Genomic DNA, 19,558 nt, shown 5'->3' on the forward strand with positions numbered 1-19,558 from the left:
GTGTTTCCAGCTCTCCGGGAAGGTGGCGAACTTGAAGGAGTTGTTGATGATCTTCCATAGTTGGGGTGTGATGACAGAGCTTGCTTTGTTGAGGATGTGGTGAGGACAGTGGTCAGATGGAGAGCCGGAGTGGATGGTGTTCATGATTTTGATGGTGTCGTTGTCATTGACGGGGGTCCAGGAGAGCAGGAGGTTGGTCGGCGGTGAATCTGTGGTGTTGGTGGTTGCCAGGGGGTCTGGGTGCTGAAGCTGTCGTGGATGTCTGCAATCTTGCGGTGGAAGTAGGAAGCTAGGGAGTTGCAGAGGTCTTAGGATGTCGGGATGTTGTTGGCGTTGGAGCTGGGGTTGAAGAGATCCTTCACGACGTTGAAGAGCTCCTTGTGGCTGTGTGCGTTTTTGTTGATTTGGTCTTTGAAGGCGGTTCTCTTGGCGGCTCGGATGAGTTGGTGGTGTCTGCGGATGGCATTTTTGAATGTTGTGTGGTTGTCCAGAGCCTGATCTTGGCGCCACTTTCTTTCATGTTTTCGGCAGGTTTGCTTAGATTCGTGGAGGTTGGCGGTAAACCCGAAGGCCTTTCTGTCAGTGCGTCTGCTGGAGGGATTCTTGATTGGGGCGAGAGTATTGGCACAGGTGTTGACCCATTGCCTGAAGTTGCAGGCAGCTGCATCAGTGTCGGTGGTGTTGATGGGTGGGTTCCGAGAGAGGGTCGCGATAAATTGGTCTTCGGTGACCTTGTTCCAACTGCAGTAGGGGATCCGCTGTGGGTGGTGGAGTCTTGTGGGTTTCTTGAATGAGAAGTGGATGCAGCAGTGATTTGTCCAGTGGAGTTCGGTGGTGTGGCTGAAGGAGACGTGATTGCTGGCGCAGAAAACAAGGTCGAGTGTGTGTCCTGCGGAGTGGGTCGGTGTCATGACGAGCTGTTTGAGGCCGAGGTTGTTGAGCAGGGTGACGGTGGTGTTGTCGTTGGTGTTCTCGAGGTGGAAGTTTAAGTCCCCCGAGGAGTATGTAGTCAGTGGATGCGAGAGCATGCGTTCTGATGATGTCGGTGATGTTGTCGCTGAACTGCTGTCGCGGCTGGGGGGCCTGTAGACAAGGGACCCTCGGAGGGTGGTGTTTGGGTTACATCGAGATGTAAGACAGATGAATTGATAATGGGGGTGGTGCCAGCTTAAATGTGGTGCTTGACCCCATTTAGGAGAGAGAGACCCCACTTGGCATCAGGCTGTAATCCCCTAGTCGCTATCTAATGAAATTAAGGATCTTGCCCTCACAGATATTTGGCAATCTCATTCTGTGACCCCACCTTTAGAGCAACTATTAAAGAGACTATCAAGCATTACTTTATTGAAAAAGTATCTAAGTAGCTGTCCTGGTTGACACTATAGGACACTGCAAAAGCTGTAATAAGGGGATAACTTATAAATCATACAACGACTTTCATTAGAGTGGTCAGGGCTAGAAAAGGAGGAATTAGAGGGTAAACTAGCTCAGCTGGAATGAGAACACAAAAGGAAAGGTTTGAGAAGGAATTGTTAGTGGTGGGCAAAGCAATTGAAAACTCGAGCCAGGCTTGAGCCTGCAGCCTGGCTGTGGCTCTGCTTGAGGTCTTCCTGGAACCTCAAGCCCCTAACGAGACGAGTTTTCACATGGTTTCGGTCTGTTACACTCCCTGTGTCCAGGCTGTGGCATTGCTGAAGACTTTGGAACTGAGGAACCTGGTTCTAGTTTCAGTGCCGGCCCCACATCCTGTGATTGTGGACAAATCACCTAATCTCCCTGTGCCTATAATGTAACTGGTGCTGACAAAAGCGCTCCAATGTCTTCGGGTCAAGTTCATGATACATTAACTGTACAATGAGGTAGAAACAGTGTTTACGTATAAAAAAATGAAAGACAAATAGATGATATGTACAAAGTAAAACTAGAAAATTTGCTTAGATTGTGGATTCCCTGCTTAATTTGTGGGATCTTTGGCAAATATTTTATTTCACAAAAAACTCCTTTTTCTTCATTATCACATATGAAAGCACTTTGAAATATGTGAGTTTTGAATAACAGTTATACGAAAATCTTTTGTGTTTGACTAAATAGACTAGAATGTCACTTTATAATAATCTTTTGACAACTTTTCTTCCCTCCTCGTTCACCTAAGGTTTATGCTTGAAACCGATCACTTTTAATAAGTACTTCTCAGTGCAGTGCTATAATGTGACGTATTTATGTGATGTTTTTCGTATGATTTTGATAGCAAACATTTTTAGGGCTCATCTTGTGCACAAGCTCTAAGTTCTTGCTTGGCTCTCCCTGTTAATTTATTGGCTTGCCCACCTCTAGGAGTTATAGAGAATTGCGTTGAGTGAGAGGAGAACCGGAGGGTATGCTGACTAAGGAGGCAGCCCACAAATTACATAAAAAGCCCATTATGAGAAGAGAGATAAAGCTGACAGACAGCTGGCCCATAAGATCCAACAATATATCAAGCACAAAATATTATCCACTCTGTGATGGATAGAACGGACCTCCTCCAGATGAATGAGCAGAGTATTATGGATACTTTTTGTACAATTTTATAATAATCTGTATGAGAGTTGGAGCATCCAATACACGAAGTCGAGGTCAGGCAAGCAATTTAAGCACTGCCCATTAATAAAGCCCAAGGATGGCTTACCGAATGGCTATTGCAAAGCATTTTTTGGTGTCCTGTTTTTGGTGTCCTGTTGGTGGAGCTGGAGAGATTCCACAGAGTTGCGGGTTTAAAGTTACCTACCAAAAAGCGAAGGGAATGGGAATACTTGTGGCAGTGGAAAACACTAGTGAACCAACAGTGCAGCACAGCTTTGATTAATCACCAATAAGAACTAAATGATCTGGGAGTGACACTCCCTACTAAATTCAGTGAGCTGTACTTGAGCAATGTACCACCACTACTCAATACATTATACAAAAGATATATGTACGGATAAGGGAGGCTGGAATGGTCTTGAATGGGGCAGATAAATTATGTCAAGATGAACTTTATCCTTTATGACTGTACAGCATTGCCAATAATCTTTTCTCCATTAGAACACTGGAATGTTGTGAGCACCACTGGAGACAATGGAGTGCTCTGGGCTTTTACTGGCATTCCAATGTTCTTTGTTGACAGCAACAGCTGTGAATAAAGGCCTCACGGAGCCGAGGGGATTTTAATTTTATTTATTAAAACATTCTGCTCTCTAGTAGCAGAATTTTCTAATAGCCTCATAGCCCTTCATAGCTGGGCTATATCAGCTATATCAGCAATTAAAGTCCCACTCCCTTGTTAAAGGCCCTTGCCTTCGGCTCGGGCCTTTAACACTGGAGCGGGCCTTTAATGGCCGCTATAGCCTGCACCAGCGGGCTCCAAGGCTATAGTAAATTTTGAAAATATACAAAGAAACATTTCTAAAACATGACTTCACAGATTATCAAATGGGTGGGGGTGGGGTTGGGGGTGTGCACGTTTACCAGATACTTAAAGATATATTTTAGCGACACAGAAGGCACCAGCGCTAACTTAGTGTTCCCTAGATGGAGAGAATTGTTGATGTACACTACAGCAAGAGGCATGTAAGGTTCAGTTATGACACCTGTTATGGCTATCCCCAAAAAGACAGGGCCACCTGAATGCTTCTACTTAAATAACATCACACTATTGAAAAAAGGCAGTCCAGACGATAATGATCATGACAGTCCCTTCACCCATGACCTGGGTGGTAGGGAACCCAGATTTTCAACTAGAAATGTCAGACAGAAATGACCATAATTGGAATGAGAAAATAGACTGTACCTGTTATTTGAGGGTTTAAACCTAGAAGTAGATAGAGAGCAATGTACAAATGAATTGCCATTGAGACCATCTGACATTGATCATATGATGCAACTACAGGGAGTGCAGAATTATTAGGCAAGTTGTATTTTTGAGGATTAATTTTATTATTGAACAACAACCATGTTCTCAATGAACCCAAAAAACTCATTAATATCAAAGCTGAATATTTTTGGAAGTAGTTTTTAGTTTGTTTTTAGTTTTAGCTATGTTAGGGGGATATCTGTGTGTGCAGGTGACTATTACTGTGCATAATTATTAGGCAACTTAACAAAAAACAAATATATACCCATTTCAATTATTTAGTATTACCAGTGAAACCAATATAACATCTCAACATTCACAAATATACATGTCTGACATTCAAAAACAAAACAAAAACAAATCAGTGACCAATATAGCCACCTTTCTTTGCAAGGACACTCAAAAGCCTGCCATCCATGGATTCTGTCAGTGTTTTGATCTGTTCACCATCAACATTGCGTGCAGCAGCAACCACAGCCTCCCAGACACTGTTCAGAGAGGTGTACTGTTTTCCCTCCTTGTAAATCTCACATTTGATGATGGACCACAGGTTCTCAATGGGGTTCAGATCAGGTGAACAAGGAGGCCATGTCATTAGATTTCCTTCTTTTATACCCTTTCTTGCCAGCCACGCTGTGGAGTACTTGGACGCGTGTGATGGAGCATTGTCCTGCATGAAAATCATGTTTTTCTTGAAGGATGCAGACTTCTTCCTGTACCACTGCTTGAAGAAGGTGTCTACCAGGAACTGGCAGTAGGACTGGGAGTTGAGCTTGACTCCATCCTCAACCCGAAAAGGCCCCACAAGCTCATCTTTGATGATACCAGCCCAAATCAGTACTCCACCTCCACCTTGCTGGCATCTGAGTCGGACTGGAGCTCTCTGCCCTTTACCAATCCAGCCACGGGCCCATCCATCTGGCCCATCAAGACTCACTCTCATTTCATCAGTCCATAATACCTTAGAAAATCAGTCTTGAGATATTTCTTGGCCCAGTCTTGACGTTTCAGCTTGTGTGTCTTGTTCAGTGGTGGTCGTCTTTCAGCCTTTCTTACCTTGGCCATGTCTCTGAGTATTGCACACCTTGTGCTTTTGGGCACTCCAGTGATGCTGCAGCTCTGAAATATGGCCAAACTGGTGGCAAGTGGCATCGTGGCAGCTGCACGCTTGACTTTTCTCAGTTCATGGGCAGTTATTTTGCGCCTTGGTTTTTCCACACGCTTCTTGCGACCCTGTTGACTATTTTGAATGAAACGCTTGATTGTTCGATGATCACGCTTCAGAAGCTTTGCAATTTTAAGAGTGCTGCATCCCTCTGCAAGATATCTCACTATTTTTGACTTTTCTGAGCCTGTCAAGTCCTTCTTTTGACCCATTTTGCCAAAGGAAAGGAAGTTGCCTAATATTTATGCACACCTGATATAGGGTGGTGATGTCATTAGACCACACCCCTTCTCATTACAGAGATGCACATCACCTAATATGCTTAATTGGTAGTAGGCTTTCGAGCCTATACAGCTTGGAGTAAGACAACATGCATAAAGAGGATGATGTGGTCAAAATACTAATTTGCCTAATAATTCTGCACTCCCTGTATTACAATGGTCTAGACAACTATCAGTGAGGTGACGAGTTGTCAGAGATACAACTAAGGTAGAAGATCTGTGTTTGGAATGGGACAGGACAGAGACAGTTTCCAGGTTGTAAACGGCATTAAATTGAAGCAACTTGTTGAAAACATATTTTCCAAAGTGTTTGTAATCCTAGAATGTGAGGTTTTCCGAAAACAACTGGATCCTTACTTGGCAACAAACAGTATAATCTTGCACCCAATGTAAAGCAAATGCATATAAATTCATGTTATGATGGTATCTGACACCCATATGCTTCCGAGTGAGACATGGGGGAAAACAATGTTCCTATATACACATGTGGCAGGAATTGGAACAAACAAAGAATGTTTGAAGTGAGGTTTGGACATCCATTACCTGCATTTTACTAGCAATGGACACCACATGCCTTTTTTACTGGGCCAGGTGGATGAGGAGGGTTTATATCCACTTTCTGTGACCTCTGGAAAACTGAACACACCACTGTTATTAGGAGCCTGATTGACCATAGAGCAGAGGTGGAAAATAAGTGAAGCTTCTACAGTGGCAATTTGGCGGAACTAAAAATGGAACCTCTATCTATGGAGAAATGAACAACGATTCCCAGAGATTGGATGACCTCCCTTGAAAAGATTCAGACCCCGTTCTTAACTTATGTTAAGAACGATTGTTTGGCGGAGAAGTTGATTGGATCATATCAAGGTTGATGAGGATAGCAGAAATTAATCCAAAGACTAAACTACTGAAATGTTGACCTGACTGTGCCTGAACTAGAGTGGGCTGACATGGGAGCGGATTCCACTTTTAATAAGAATCAAAAGACTAAGCATTATTATGATTCAATTGCTCCAGGAACACGACAATCACATTTATTGATGTAAAGAAAGAACATAATGCCTAGGTTTGGACTGGATGCTCTGATTATGTATTTCTTTCTTAATTTTATTTGCTAAGCAGCTAGGACTACAAATCCCATGAGTTATTGAAACAAACATGAATCCATCAATCACTATCTCTTTATTCCACATACAACAGTATCCAAGAAAAAGCACTGAAATAAGAGCTTTTTTTAGTTACTGTTTTGTAATGATTTATACGTGGTAGTAAGGCTTTGCAAAGCTTCTGGGAGGAGTGTTGTGAGTTATATTAATTTGAGGTCCCTAATACTTGTGTGTGTGTTAAATTGTGCTGATTTCATTGCTTTATGCTCTTTAATTAGGATGATTGCTGTGAGCGTTGGTGGTGTTCGGGGCCATGGCGATCAGGAGGATAGCCTTTAAAGCCTCCCGTAGTGCCACCAGAGAGAGAATGAGTCAGGGCACGTCTTAAACAGGGATACTCTGTGGGGTGGAGTAGTGGGGCCGTGATCTGGCTGTGGTAATGGGTCTCAATTCCTAGGGGCGCTGTATGACCAGGACCAGCTTCTCTCTCTAATGTAAGTACTTGTTGAGACAAATAAACAACATGGCAAGTTTATTTGTAAGGTTAACAACACCAACAACCAGGAGCGCCTGGCGCCTGCTAGGTCATTCAGCAACTGACTGAGTTGCTCAACGCCACGCAGTCACCATTCCACTCCACAGGGTAAAACTAACACTGAAACACAACAAGAGAATTGTTGTACTACAGAGACGTGCAAGAATGCTCAATGTACGATCACACTACATGTCCCCCCCCCGCTTTGTTTTTTTTTTGTTTAACAACGTATGTGGCACATAAGATACAATAATTAAGTATATACCATGCTAAGTCATCAACTGTACAATATTATAGGTTCAGCACATAGAATTATCAATTTTTATATGTAGACTATTGCAATTAGAATATTTACCAGCACATAGTCATACAGCCTAAAATGATACATTATCTTCAAATTTGCCATGTGCCTTTCTCAGGCGAGACCCCACTTCCTTCACAACCGTAGTGCTGGCAGTTTCATGCTCAACTACATCCACAGGGTTTGGATGAGTATCCAAGTCTGAAAAAAGGTCACCTAGAGAAGAAGATCCTAGAGAGGAAGAAGATCCTTCTTGTGGATCCTGAAACCAGTTAGACCAATCACACTCATCCAGTGCTTTCTTGAATATTTCTTCAAAGACACCTGTGCATAAGAAAGACGTACAAGACTTCTTTTCTTCCACCATCTCTTATCACAAAGTAGAGCTGACCCTTTGCTTACCCTTGTAACATGCACAGGAGAGTTCAATTTTGACATGATTTTCAGCACTCTCTTGGGATTTCTTATTAAAGCCCAGTCATCATTTTGAAGGTTTATATTTTTTAAACCCTTACCAGCGTCAAATTTTTCCTTCATGGTATTCTGCTTTCGTAAAATCTGGGACGCCACTGAGGTCTCCTTCACCTCTCCATCTTTGCGCGCACTCGTTTCTCAATCCCTTGCGCGCACTCGTTTCTCAACCACTCCAGAAACAGACTTGTATGCACCTTTCGCCTTCTCAACAATGTAAAAGGAGGAGCACCTGTAGCACTGTGTGGTACAATGCTGTAACTCCTGATTTTAGTTTAACAAACTCTTGCACATCCTGCCCTGATGAAATTGTGTTTTAATCTCTTCCTTCACTATTCTATTCGCTCTCTCAACTAGACCATTCAAAGTTGGTGAATACAATGCAACCTTAACATGTTTCACATCATTCTTTTCAGAAATGTGCACATTTTAAGTGACAAGACATGTGTGCCATTGTCTTCAGCAATTGCTCGTGGTGAACCTTCCACTGCTAATACACGTCCCAAAAACTCAGTGACATTCCCAGTGCTAGGGGCATCACAGAACATGTGATACAACCACTTAGAGTGATAATTTATTAACAAAATCAAATACCCGATGTTATTTGGTAGAATCCCGTATGGACCAGAGAAATCCTTTCCAACTTTGTCCCACGGTCTTTCTGGGAATGGAACAGGGTGAAGGGGATTATTCATCATCTTCCATTTCGTATCAGACACAAAACACTCAGCAAATACATCAATCGAGGACTTAACCAGAGACTAACAAAGGCCACCAATAATACTGGTTAAGAAGGTTGCATGTCTTGGTGACCCCTACCTGTCCCCTGTGTGCTGCCATTATAATGTCCTTGCTTAAACCTTCCAGCGGAATGAACAAGTCATGACGCATAACCACGCTATTAACTCCTGACAACTCAGAGGCTACCTGACAGGAAATGTTCAAGTCACCTGACAATTTTCTTCCTTCAGGCCAACCTTTTGTTATGTACTCCATTACTTGGCTAAGCATAGTATCCTCTGTACAAGCTTCCAACCATGCTTGTTCAGCGATGGGGGCACATTCTTCTACAGCATCTACCACAGCCACTACTAATTCAGTGTCTTCCAATTCAACCATATCATATTCATCATCCAAAGGCATATGCAACAGACAATCAGCCCTCAGGTTTTTCCCTCCTGGTAAGTGTTTGATGCTGAAATTATACTCTTGTAGTTTAGATAATACACATATTAGTCTTGCTCAAGCTTTTCTGAAACCACTACCATTCAACATGTGCATTAGAGGTTTATGAACATTGAAAACCTCAAATTATCGCCCCCAAATATAGGTTGTCAATTTTTTAATTATCCACACACATGCAAGGGGGCTTCGGATTATATCTAGCTGTAATGTGTTGCTGCTATTCTCAATATTCTGGTTGCGACGGCTGTAGTATGTTTTTTACCTGACACCTACTGTCCCAGGACTACTCCTAACCCACTTAGGCTTGCATCAACAGTGATAAAACACTTGCAGTTATCTTGAAAAAGTTGCAATGCAGGGGCCTCCACAATCATATCTTTCAGTCTGTCAAAAGTCTGAGACAACTCACTAGTCCATACAAACTTAGCACCTTTTCTCAACAAGGCTTGTAGTGGTTCTACAGTTTGTGCATACCCTTGTACAAATCAGGCATAGTACTCCGCTAAGCCTAAAAATGACCAGAGGGCATCTCTATCTTTCAGAGGACCTGCTTCTCGAATGGCCCTAATCAAAGTGAGTTCAGGTTTGATACCTTCCGGTGTGATCATGCGACCCAAAAAAAACTCAAGTTATGTGCCAAATTACATTTGTCTCGTCTTATTGTCATACCTGCCTTGGCTAATACAGATAAAACTTTGTGTAGGGTCAGATTGTATGTTTCCAAATTACTATCAAAAACCAAGATATCATCTTGATAGGCTTGAACTTCTGGGATGTCCTCGAATAGATTATCCATGAGTTTTTGGAAGACGCTAGCTTGTGAAGCTAACCCGAAGGGTAATATGAGATACTTAAATACTCCATATGGGGTGACGAATGTAGTGAGTTCTTGCAACACGGCTTTGAGTGGTATTCGGTGATACGTTGGGCGCAAGCCCATCATGGAAAAAATCTTAGCCCCCCTACCCCAAACAATTTGACAAGCAATTCTTGTATCTTGGGAAGGGGTGGCAATCAACCAAGATGCCAGAAGGAGTCATAGCACACAGTGCTATAACTCCTTCACTGTACAAGTTTTTAAGTACAGATCGGAGTACATCTCTTACACTCAACAGAAGAGGACGTACTTTGTGAACAACTGGCTGAGCATCAGATTTGAGGTGAAACTTGTGCTTAAAGCCCTTGGCCGTGCCAAGCTTGTCTGAGAATACCATACGTCACATGAAGATTATCGTCTGAATAATTTGAAGGAATGCCACCCCTCTAAAACTATAGGATTTGGAGACCCAGGAACCAAGTATAGCCCCATTTTGGCTAAATCTTGCCAGCCTATAATATTCCATCCCTTGACGGCTATATACGCTTTAGAGAGAATGCGTCTACATTAACATTCTAGTTTGGACACAAAGTACCGTAGCGTGTATGTCAGACTCGCCAAATGCTCTGGGATTCACATCTGTCTGTTTTAACTTGACTCTGCCACTCCAGTTTTCCAAAAACATGACTTTTCACAGCATAGTAATTGGTAATCCTGAATCAGCCATGATAGGAATTTCAACATCACCAGTCACTGCAGTGCCCCATGGTCCCTCACTTTGTAGGAATCAGCTATAGTATTGCATTCAATTATCAATATAGTAGTATGAAGTTTGACAGCTCTGCACTATTGATTTGTGTGGATCTGCAAATGACCTGGAAGTAGCCAATTTTTTTTTTTTTTATTTTTTTTTACAGTGGACATCTTTTCCCAATGTTAGGGCAGTTGGAGATATTACTTAAGATGAGTTTTTTTATCATCATCTAAAGCAAAAGGAGTTACTTTTTTTTATGGATTAATGCCTTTCAAGCATGATGCTTGGTTCCTCTTCATATTGCTTACACATGCGTGCCATTGTCCCTTTTTAACAATCCCAATTCTCACCATCACCAGAATTCCTTCTGGTGGAGGACTGGATGGTAGATTTTCAAACACCTGTTGTACTGCCAGACCCATGCCACTATATAAGATTCTACTTCGCGTTCAAGAGAAAATTTAACTACATCAATGGCTACTAAATAATTTTCAAATATTTTTGCCCACTGCCGCCATTTGATACTAGGTTTGTCTGGTCACTGTAAAAATGGAGGTGGTTGTGCAAAATGTTGTGCTGTAGCCTTAGTGAGCAAGAAAAAGGTGGTCATTACGAACATGGTGTTCTGGCCCGCCACGCCGGCGGTCATTACCGCAAATGGCATGGCGGTCTAGACCGCCATATTCTGAACATAGTAGTGAACTGGCTACAAAGCAGCCGGTTCACTACCACCCACCGCCAGGCCAGATTTCACCGCCGGGCCGACTGTGAGCACTTTTGACCCGGCAGTGGAGGCAGGAAAGGCGGTGGGATTACGATCCCATTTCCCCCAGGGATTCCCTGGCGAGTTACCCCGCCAGGTAATATCTGGCGAAAAGCATTCAGGTGACAGGAATAATCATTCCTGTCACCTGTATGTGACATGCCTGGCCTCCCCTTTTCCACAATCCCTACCCACCCAAGCCCCTAAAAAAGCCCTCACTCCCCAAGCACCAAAAACCGAGCCCCCAACCCTGCACCCCCAAAACCCCAAGCATGTCCCCCCACCCGACCATCACCATCCCCCACCCCTACATACAGGTCACCCCAAAACCTCAACCCCCCACATCCACATGCACCCAATGACGTACATGCACACACACAGACATGCACTCAGACACACATCCCCCCTACATACACTCACGCACACCCCCATGCACTCACACACTCAAACACACACACACACCTCCCCGCTTCACTCTCAGACAGCACTAACCTTTTCCGTTGCGCTGCTCCAGGAGGGAACGGACTCCCTGGATGCGGCTCCGCCACCATCTCCGCATCTCCATACACCGCAACACCAATAACTGCTTCATTATAGGCGTGGCGGTGTATGGAGTGACGTGGCGGTAAAGGTGGAGCAGCATCCACCCCCGCCACCGACCGCCAGCATGGGGGGCCTCACCACCATCAATGGAGGTGAGCCACCATGCGTCATTATTTGGCAGGATGCCGGCCGCCAACACTGGCGGTCTTTCATTGACCGCTGGCACGGTTGGCGGCAGGACATCCCGCCAAGTACATAATGAGGGTCAAAGTCTTTAAACATACCGGAGGGCAAGTGAGTGAAGCACCAAGCTTGTATAAACAAGATCTTACTTGCAATTTGGAGATAAACGGTGTGTCTGTCATCATAAATATAGGAAAATAAACTGCTATGCTGTGTGTAGCAGGTGTGTCTGTAAGTGAAGGCGATTCAGTTTTTATTGTGCGGTTTCTTTTAAAAACATGTGCAACGTCACACAAATGGTGTGTTTTCCTCTGGTGTGAGTGGATGGATCTAGTGTGCTGCCCTAACCAAGACGGTGATCAACCGTGTGATGAACATCTTCCAGCGATGATGGGGTGATGATGTGCGCATGTTTGCTCTTTGATGCTGCAGCTGGATGATGGTCGCCGTTGTGACGCAACCTGCCCAACAACGATGGGTTGATGTGTGCACATTTGCTTCTTGGCGCTGCAACAGGCTTCAAGCAAAGCACATGCAAGCCTACACGCACTCAGCTGTGGCTGACCGCATCTGTTCAGATAAGAAGAAAAGTATGTCGCGCAACAACTAGGCGGTTACTTACGGCATATGAAGAGTCCTCCAGTAAATCAACCACACCTTGAAGACAACAGTTCAAGAAAAAGGTTGGTGGGTGCTGAATGCTGTATGCGTTTTTTCCACTCAAGATGAAGTACTCGTTGAAACAAATAAACGATATGGTGAGTTTATATGTAAGGTGTAGGAAAATGCCCCCTAACTTTTTGCCTTTTGTTGATGCTAGTTATGATTGAAAGTGTGCTGAGACCCTGCTAACTAGGCCCCAGCACCAGTGTTCTTTCCCTAAACTGTACCTTTGTCTCCACAACTGGCACAGCCCTGGCACTCAGATAAGTCCCTTGTAAATAATACCCCTGGTACCAAGGGCCCTGTGGCCAGGGAAGGTCTCTAAGGGCTGCAGTATGTATTATGCCACCCTGGGGACCCCTCACTCAGCACATGCACACTGCTTCACAGCTTTGTGTGTGCTGGTGGGGAGATAACTCCCCTCAGAGTGCCATGCGCACCTCACACTGTCTGTGGCATAGATAAATCACCCCTCTAAGACAGGGCACACTATACCACAGGTGAGGGAATAGTTGCATGAGCACTGTGCCCCTACAGTGTCTAAGCCAATTATTAGACATTGTAAGTGCAGGGTAGCCATAAAGAGTATGTGGTCTGGGAGTTTGTCACACACGAACTCCACAGTTCCATAATGGCTGCACTGAATACTGGGAAGTTTGGTATCAAACTTCTCAGCAAAAGAGGGCATCTTAAAGATGCCCCCTATATACCAATCCAACTACTAGTGCTAGGCTGACCAGTTTCTGCCAGCCTGCCACATCCAAACGGGTTTCTGGTCACATGGCGTGAGTGCCTTCGTCACTCTGTGGTGAGGAACAAAGCCTGTACTGGGTGGGGGTGCCTCACACCTCCCCCTGAAGGAACTTTAACACAACACCTGGCGGTGAGCCTCAAATGCTCCAGCCTGGTGTACAGCACCCAAGGGCACTCCAGCTAGTGGAGATACCCGCCCCTCCAGACACAGCCCCCACTTTTGGCGGCAAGTCCGGAGGAGATAATGAGAAAAACAAGGAGGAGTCACCCTCCAGTCAGGACAGCCTCTAAGGTGCCCTGAGCTGAGGTGACCCCTGCTTTAAGAAATCCTTCATCTTGTTTTGGAGGATTCCCCCCAATAGGATTAGGGATGTGCCCCCCTCCCCCAGGGAGGAGGAACAAAGAGGTTGTAGCCACCCTCCAGGACAGTAGCCATTGGATACTGTCCACCAGACCTAAACACACCCCTAAATTGAATATTTAGGGGCAACCCTGAACCCAGGAAGAGAGATTCCTGAAACCTGAAATAAGAAGAAGGACTGTTGACCTGAAAGCCCCGCACAGATGACGGAGAGGACAACTGTCTTGGCCCCAGCCCTACCGGCTTGTCTCCAGACTCAGAGAACCTGCACAGCTACGCATCCAGCGGGACCAGCGACCTCTGAGGACTCAGAGGACTGACCTTCACCTAAAGGACCAAGAAACTCCTGTGGATAGCGGCTCTGTCCAAAGCTGCAACAAAGAAACCATCTTTAAAGAGACTCCAGCCTCACTCCGGAAGCATGAGTCTCCACACACTGCACCCGACGCCCCCGGCTCATGTCCAAAAGAACCAACACCGCTGAGAGGACCCCCAGGCGACTCCCACAACGTGGACACCCTGAGATGACCTCCCTGAACCCCCACAGCGACGCCTGCAGAGAGAATCCAGAGGCTCCCTCTGACCGCGACTGCCTGGTAACAAAGGAACCCGACGCCTGGAAGAAGCACTGCACCCACGGCCCCCAAGCGTGAGAGGAACCAACTAATGGTGCAGGAGTGACCAGTAGGCGGCCCTCGTCCTAGCCGAGTCGGTGGCTGGCCTGAGAAGCCACCCTGTGCCCTGCATGAGTCGCCAGAGTGACCCCCGGGTCTCTCCATTGATTCCTATCTACAACCCAACACCTACTTTGCACACTGCACCTGGCCGCCCTTGTGCCGCTGGGGGTGTATTTTGTGTACCTGTTTGTTTAGGAACCCTACACCAAATTGCAAAAGTCATTGTGACAGAGATTCCTGGCAATGCTTTAGAAATGACCGCCTGCTTGGCAATGAAGTAATCTATTCCTTCACCCTGGCGGAGAAACAGATCTTTCACCAGTATATAAATCTGTCCCTAAGTCTGGTTTCTTTTAACTGAGAACGCTCTGTGATAACCGGTTACCTAAGAAATGCAGCCTTTAGCAAAACCCAATAATACATTTAAAAAAATATCGGTCTGTGACTCAGAATGAGCTTCAGGCACCATTTCTTATTGAGCCAGTTGTGTAAATAAAAAAATGCTTTGCAGATTGGTTGAAATAACTGGAATTTCTTAATATGTCCCACAGAAACAGAAGCAAACCTAGCCCTGCCAGCGTTATCAAGTCTGGAATATCCAAAAGTATGCTTCACCTCACCGACTCCTCTGTCTGCGGGGGCGTAGGAGAAATTAGGTTTCCTAAGTTACTGTTAACAAAATAACTGAGAATTCACGGCTGAAAGAAAAACCGAGAATGACTCAATTTCTTGTGGATTTTCGTCACTAAGTTTCTGAACATATGATGAATTCTCAACGTGATCAGGCCGCATCTTTACGGGACTAACTCAGGGTTCGGCAATACGAAAACGGAGCCATATAAATGTCCAATTGTTTCAATCAAATAGTACTTTACCAGACTCCTACAGCACAGTCTATACGTAGTTTCTTTGTTTTCACTCTCCCATGTGCTGAGCGTCTCCAAAACCATCCAGCCCCAGCATGAAAAGACTTCATAGGAGCCCAGAGACTTTGTTGCCATCCCAGCATCTACGTAGATTAATGATGAGAATCGCTGAATGCAAATCTATCTCCTGTGGGCATCCTGAAAATCTATGACTAAAGACTAACAGTGATGACAGGAATGCTTTGGATGATTTCAGGCACTGATTACGCTGGGATGCATTCCAGTTATATTTGTTGCTGATTGTTCCACTGCAGAAATGAACCAACCCTGTGCACTTCAGACATGGTCCCTGCCCAGTATGAACTGTCGAGCCCAATCTGCTAGGCATTCCCTCTCTAAGAGAGAACACTGGCAGCCCTAGACATGCTTCAGCCTGATGGGCCTCGTTAGTAAGGTGCAGCTTGAGTTCTATGACATAGCGAGGAAGTGAACCACGTTTGTGCATACCAGTAGAACTCGGGCCCTCTTCACAATTAGCCAGATTTCTGCTTTCACTAAAACACCCTAAAAAGGTGAAATGATTGACCACTGCGGTAATACTAATTTCCAAGTATTGTTTCAATTCCAGATGCAAAACTTGTAATTGCCCAGTAAAGGTGTGGAATTACCACACAGCATCAGTAATACCGGGTATGGCTTTAAAGGGCCACTTTATCTGAACACGTTCAATTAAGGCATAGAAGTATCTCACAATTACCTTTTGATATAAATAAGAGGATAACATATTTAAATATTTACGCACTAAAGTTGACCTGTTATTGTTCGAAAGGAACACCTAATATATGTGCATTTTAGTCTAAAACATTTCCACCGTCCTCAATAACTTCTAAAAACGATCCCAGTATTTATCCTATACAAGTGGCAACCTTGGTAAGTATGTTTTGCATTCCACTAAACAGAGATGAAATTAAAAGGGTGAAATAAATACTAAACATCTTCTAAGGGTGACGTTCGAGCTCATGTCTAGTGTGCTCAGGGAGACCGGACCCGTTGTCTAGTACCCAGGATTCGGGACTTGGCACCGTGAGGCTACCAACTGGATACTCAGTTCAAATACTTGACATGCTATGCAATTAGGGTATTCCAGTTGATTTAGCACAGCGGGCGGTCCCCAGTTGGCATACACGTAATGTTCACTTAGTTTGCCTTTCACTTGTTTGCACACTGAAACAGGCAGTAATGATTCTAATGTTTAGATCAGTGAGGTTATGACACTCGAAAATTCTGTGCAATGCACTATGTAGAGTATATAATTTTTCCATTCATCTTCAATACTCCAAACGTCACTGCCACCACACATATACTCACCCTGCAGAAACATTGCTGTTCTGCAAAAGAAAAGGCAGAATGAAAAAAACAGAGATGATCAGAATTTGACTTTACCTGGAAGACCACTCTTCCGCTGGGGCTGGTGATCCGGGTGACGCAGTGCTGATCAACCAAGTCCAGAGCATAAAGAGCCGATGACCCAAACACAAACTTCAACCTGCAAAATCAAGGATGTGCCAGGTCAGCCAGGAGCGCCTATCAGAGTCAGAGTTGGACCTACAAGGCATTCTGCCTTTAAGCATATTGGCACTAATTAATTTAAAAAATCCTCCGCTATTATATTTTTGTGTCAACTCACACATCAATTTTAAAGCAATGAATGTTTCAACTATTTACTGGTTATTCCACTTCTCCGATTGTACTCGCTCAATCACGAGGGGTGTCCAGATCCTGGTAGAAGGCACGCAGCTGCCTATGTACAAGAAAAGAAAATCAAACTCCTTCCTCTCTACGTGTGTTGATAAACCACCACCTCTACCCAAAAACCTGCCGAGTCAACTACCCAAGCAGACCAACAAAGCAAAGCCAGGAACATAGCAGGGAGGATGGAAGAGCTGGAAGGAACGGGATGAGGAAACTGCACCAGGGGTGGGAGTAAGCAACAAGCGGCGTGAGGAGTACAAGTGCGAGAAGACCAGACACAACGGAGAGCGCTTCAACCACAAACGATGCGCAGAAGGCACGCGCAGAGAAGCGCACGAGGCGACGTTCCCTCCGTCACACAAGTACAAAGGCCGCTCAGAATAACTAAAGACGATACAGCGGTAATTAATGAAATAAAGGGAGCACAAAGTTGTGACTCTTGCCTTAAACGTGCTTCAACACGCAATGTATCCAGCGAAACAGAAAGGCTGTCCCCCGGCTATGCCAGTACATAAAGACCACCAGGGGATGTTGAGATGAGAAACGAAATGACGTTCTTGCCAGTGTTGCCAATGTGACAAAGTAGAACCGATTCGAAGTAACAAAATATCTATTAACTCCACAGGAGTGGCTCCTATGCTGCTGCTTCCTCCAAATCCCGGCTGCGAATCCAATCCTAACATTCTTCCTATCATTGTAAACAACACACACCCAGCATCCAAGAATAGGAAAACAAGACACGTCTAACTTCCTAGAATGGGAGATATAGCACACCGTTTCAAAGACCTACCATTAGGAACTTGGTGTCAGTGCTTAATTTGTGCTTGTTGTTTCCGGTGCTGAGCACTGGCACTTATTTTTGAGGGCCGGGGCTTATTCTTCTGCCTCAAGCATATGCTGCGAGCAAAAGACACATATGGGGAAAGACGGAGGAAGAGAAAAACGAAAAAGCGTCACAAAAGGAGAAAGCAGAAAGCTGCAAGAGTGAGCTGAAGGGGCAAGGAATGGTTTTAAATGGACTTTAGAGGCCTGAGATGGCTTCAGGATTACCCTGCCTCCGTATTCTGTGTTCGCACATTTAAATGCAGGAGCCGCGTGTTTAAGAGGAGGGCTTTGGGCACCGGCTCCTATTTATTTACAAATTGAGCACTGCCTGCGTACATCTTTTGGTCATTTCTGGTTCTTAAGGGCCCGCCATCTTGGACCAGGCACACTGGTGGCAGCTCTTCCTACCCACTGGATCATTGGATCCCCATTACCAGCTAGAAAGCTGTCAACATATTCGTTTAGGTACAGCCGGACTGTGATTCATGGGAGCCAGTTTAGTGAAACTGAACACTAGACATCTTCAAGCGTTTTGTTTTTCTTCTGAGACTACAATCGTGCAACATAGAAAATCAAAATGCTTGCTGTTAATTTCTTAGGTCAAAGCTGAACTCCGACAAAGCTGTTTTGGGCTATAATTTTTGTGTTTTGATGGTGCTGCTTTTTATTTTTCTTCTTTTTCAAGTAAATACAACTCTCGGTGCAGTTTTTGTTTCTTCTTTTTCAAGTGAATACAACTCTCGGGTATCACTTCGGATACCGGTGTATCCATTGTCGGAATCTTGTTCTTAAATAGTATAGTGTAACAATACGAAGTGTTCGACTAAGGCTGCCCAGTATGTGAGCAGCAGAATTATGCATGGCTGGGGAACAGACCCCATTTATTCTTAATGGGAATAAATGGACTCCTGATGTGCTAACTCAAATTCACTATTTCGAGTAGTAAGTATTGTACTAGTCGTAGCATTAAACCTTCCCAGACGTACTCTCCACAACTGAATATACATTTGGTTGAGGATGATGATGTATTTAACTACTGTTGAGCTCTAATGAAATGTGTTAATGATTCCCACTTGCAGGTAATAAACGCTTTGCTAAGAGACTCAACTACACCTCAGGGACTGGATATATTTAAAAAAAAGTGCACCAGTGACAGACGGCTCTGCACATCAGACGAAAAGGGCCTTTCCTGGCATTGTTCATCACAAACACCACAGTGAAATGCCAGGGTCTCTGATACTGGGTCTAAGCTTCTCAGTGTAAAAAACACGTCTTCTATAAATAAAAGAAGTGAAATCCCGGGTGCAAGTACTGGAGACCTCTCCCTTGGTAAACTACATACCAAAGATGATTTGAAACTATAGCGAAGACGATAACTAAATACAAAATGAAGAAAACGTGCAACTGAACCTGTGTCTTCTCTGACACGGACCAAGAAAGGCCACCACCTACATTTCTGGCTTCCTAGGTGTGAGCACCAGGTCGGTTTTCCTTGTGATGTAAGTGGTCTTTCTGCTATTGTGGGAGAACTGAGAACTGTTTTAGTCCAATCAGTCTTGTACAGAATCACATTCACAGGTGCTATAGACTACTGAAATTAATATTGAAGTTATGATAAATTCTAGATTTGACTGCTGTAGGAAGTTGGCTTTTTATATAGTGTACCAATGTAGGGGTATACCATGC

General features: G+C 44.5%; 1 protein-coding gene across 4 annotated transcripts in view; it reads right to left on the minus strand.

Moving 5' to 3' along the window:
* Positions 1–19,558, minus strand: part of ZSWIM7 (zinc finger SWIM-type containing 7) — a 541,174-nt gene that overhangs the window by 204,452 nt on the left and 317,164 nt on the right. For 3 of the 4 annotated variants that reach the window (XM_069226289.1, XM_069226287.1, XM_069226291.1), the window contains exon 4: positions 16,739–16,841. The exons of the other annotated variant lie outside the window; for it this stretch is intronic. In XM_069226289.1, coding sequence (XP_069082390.1) covers positions 16,739–16,841 — 103 coding nt within the window. The remainder of the gene's footprint in view (positions 1–16,738; positions 16,842–19,558) is intronic. 4 annotated transcript variants of the gene reach the window in all.

The sequence above is a fragment of the Pleurodeles waltl genome, chromosome 3_1 (genome assembly GCF_031143425.1).
Source record: "Pleurodeles waltl isolate 20211129_DDA chromosome 3_1, aPleWal1.hap1.20221129, whole genome shotgun sequence".
Lineage (NCBI taxonomy): Eukaryota > Metazoa > Chordata > Amphibia > Caudata > Salamandridae > Pleurodeles > Pleurodeles waltl.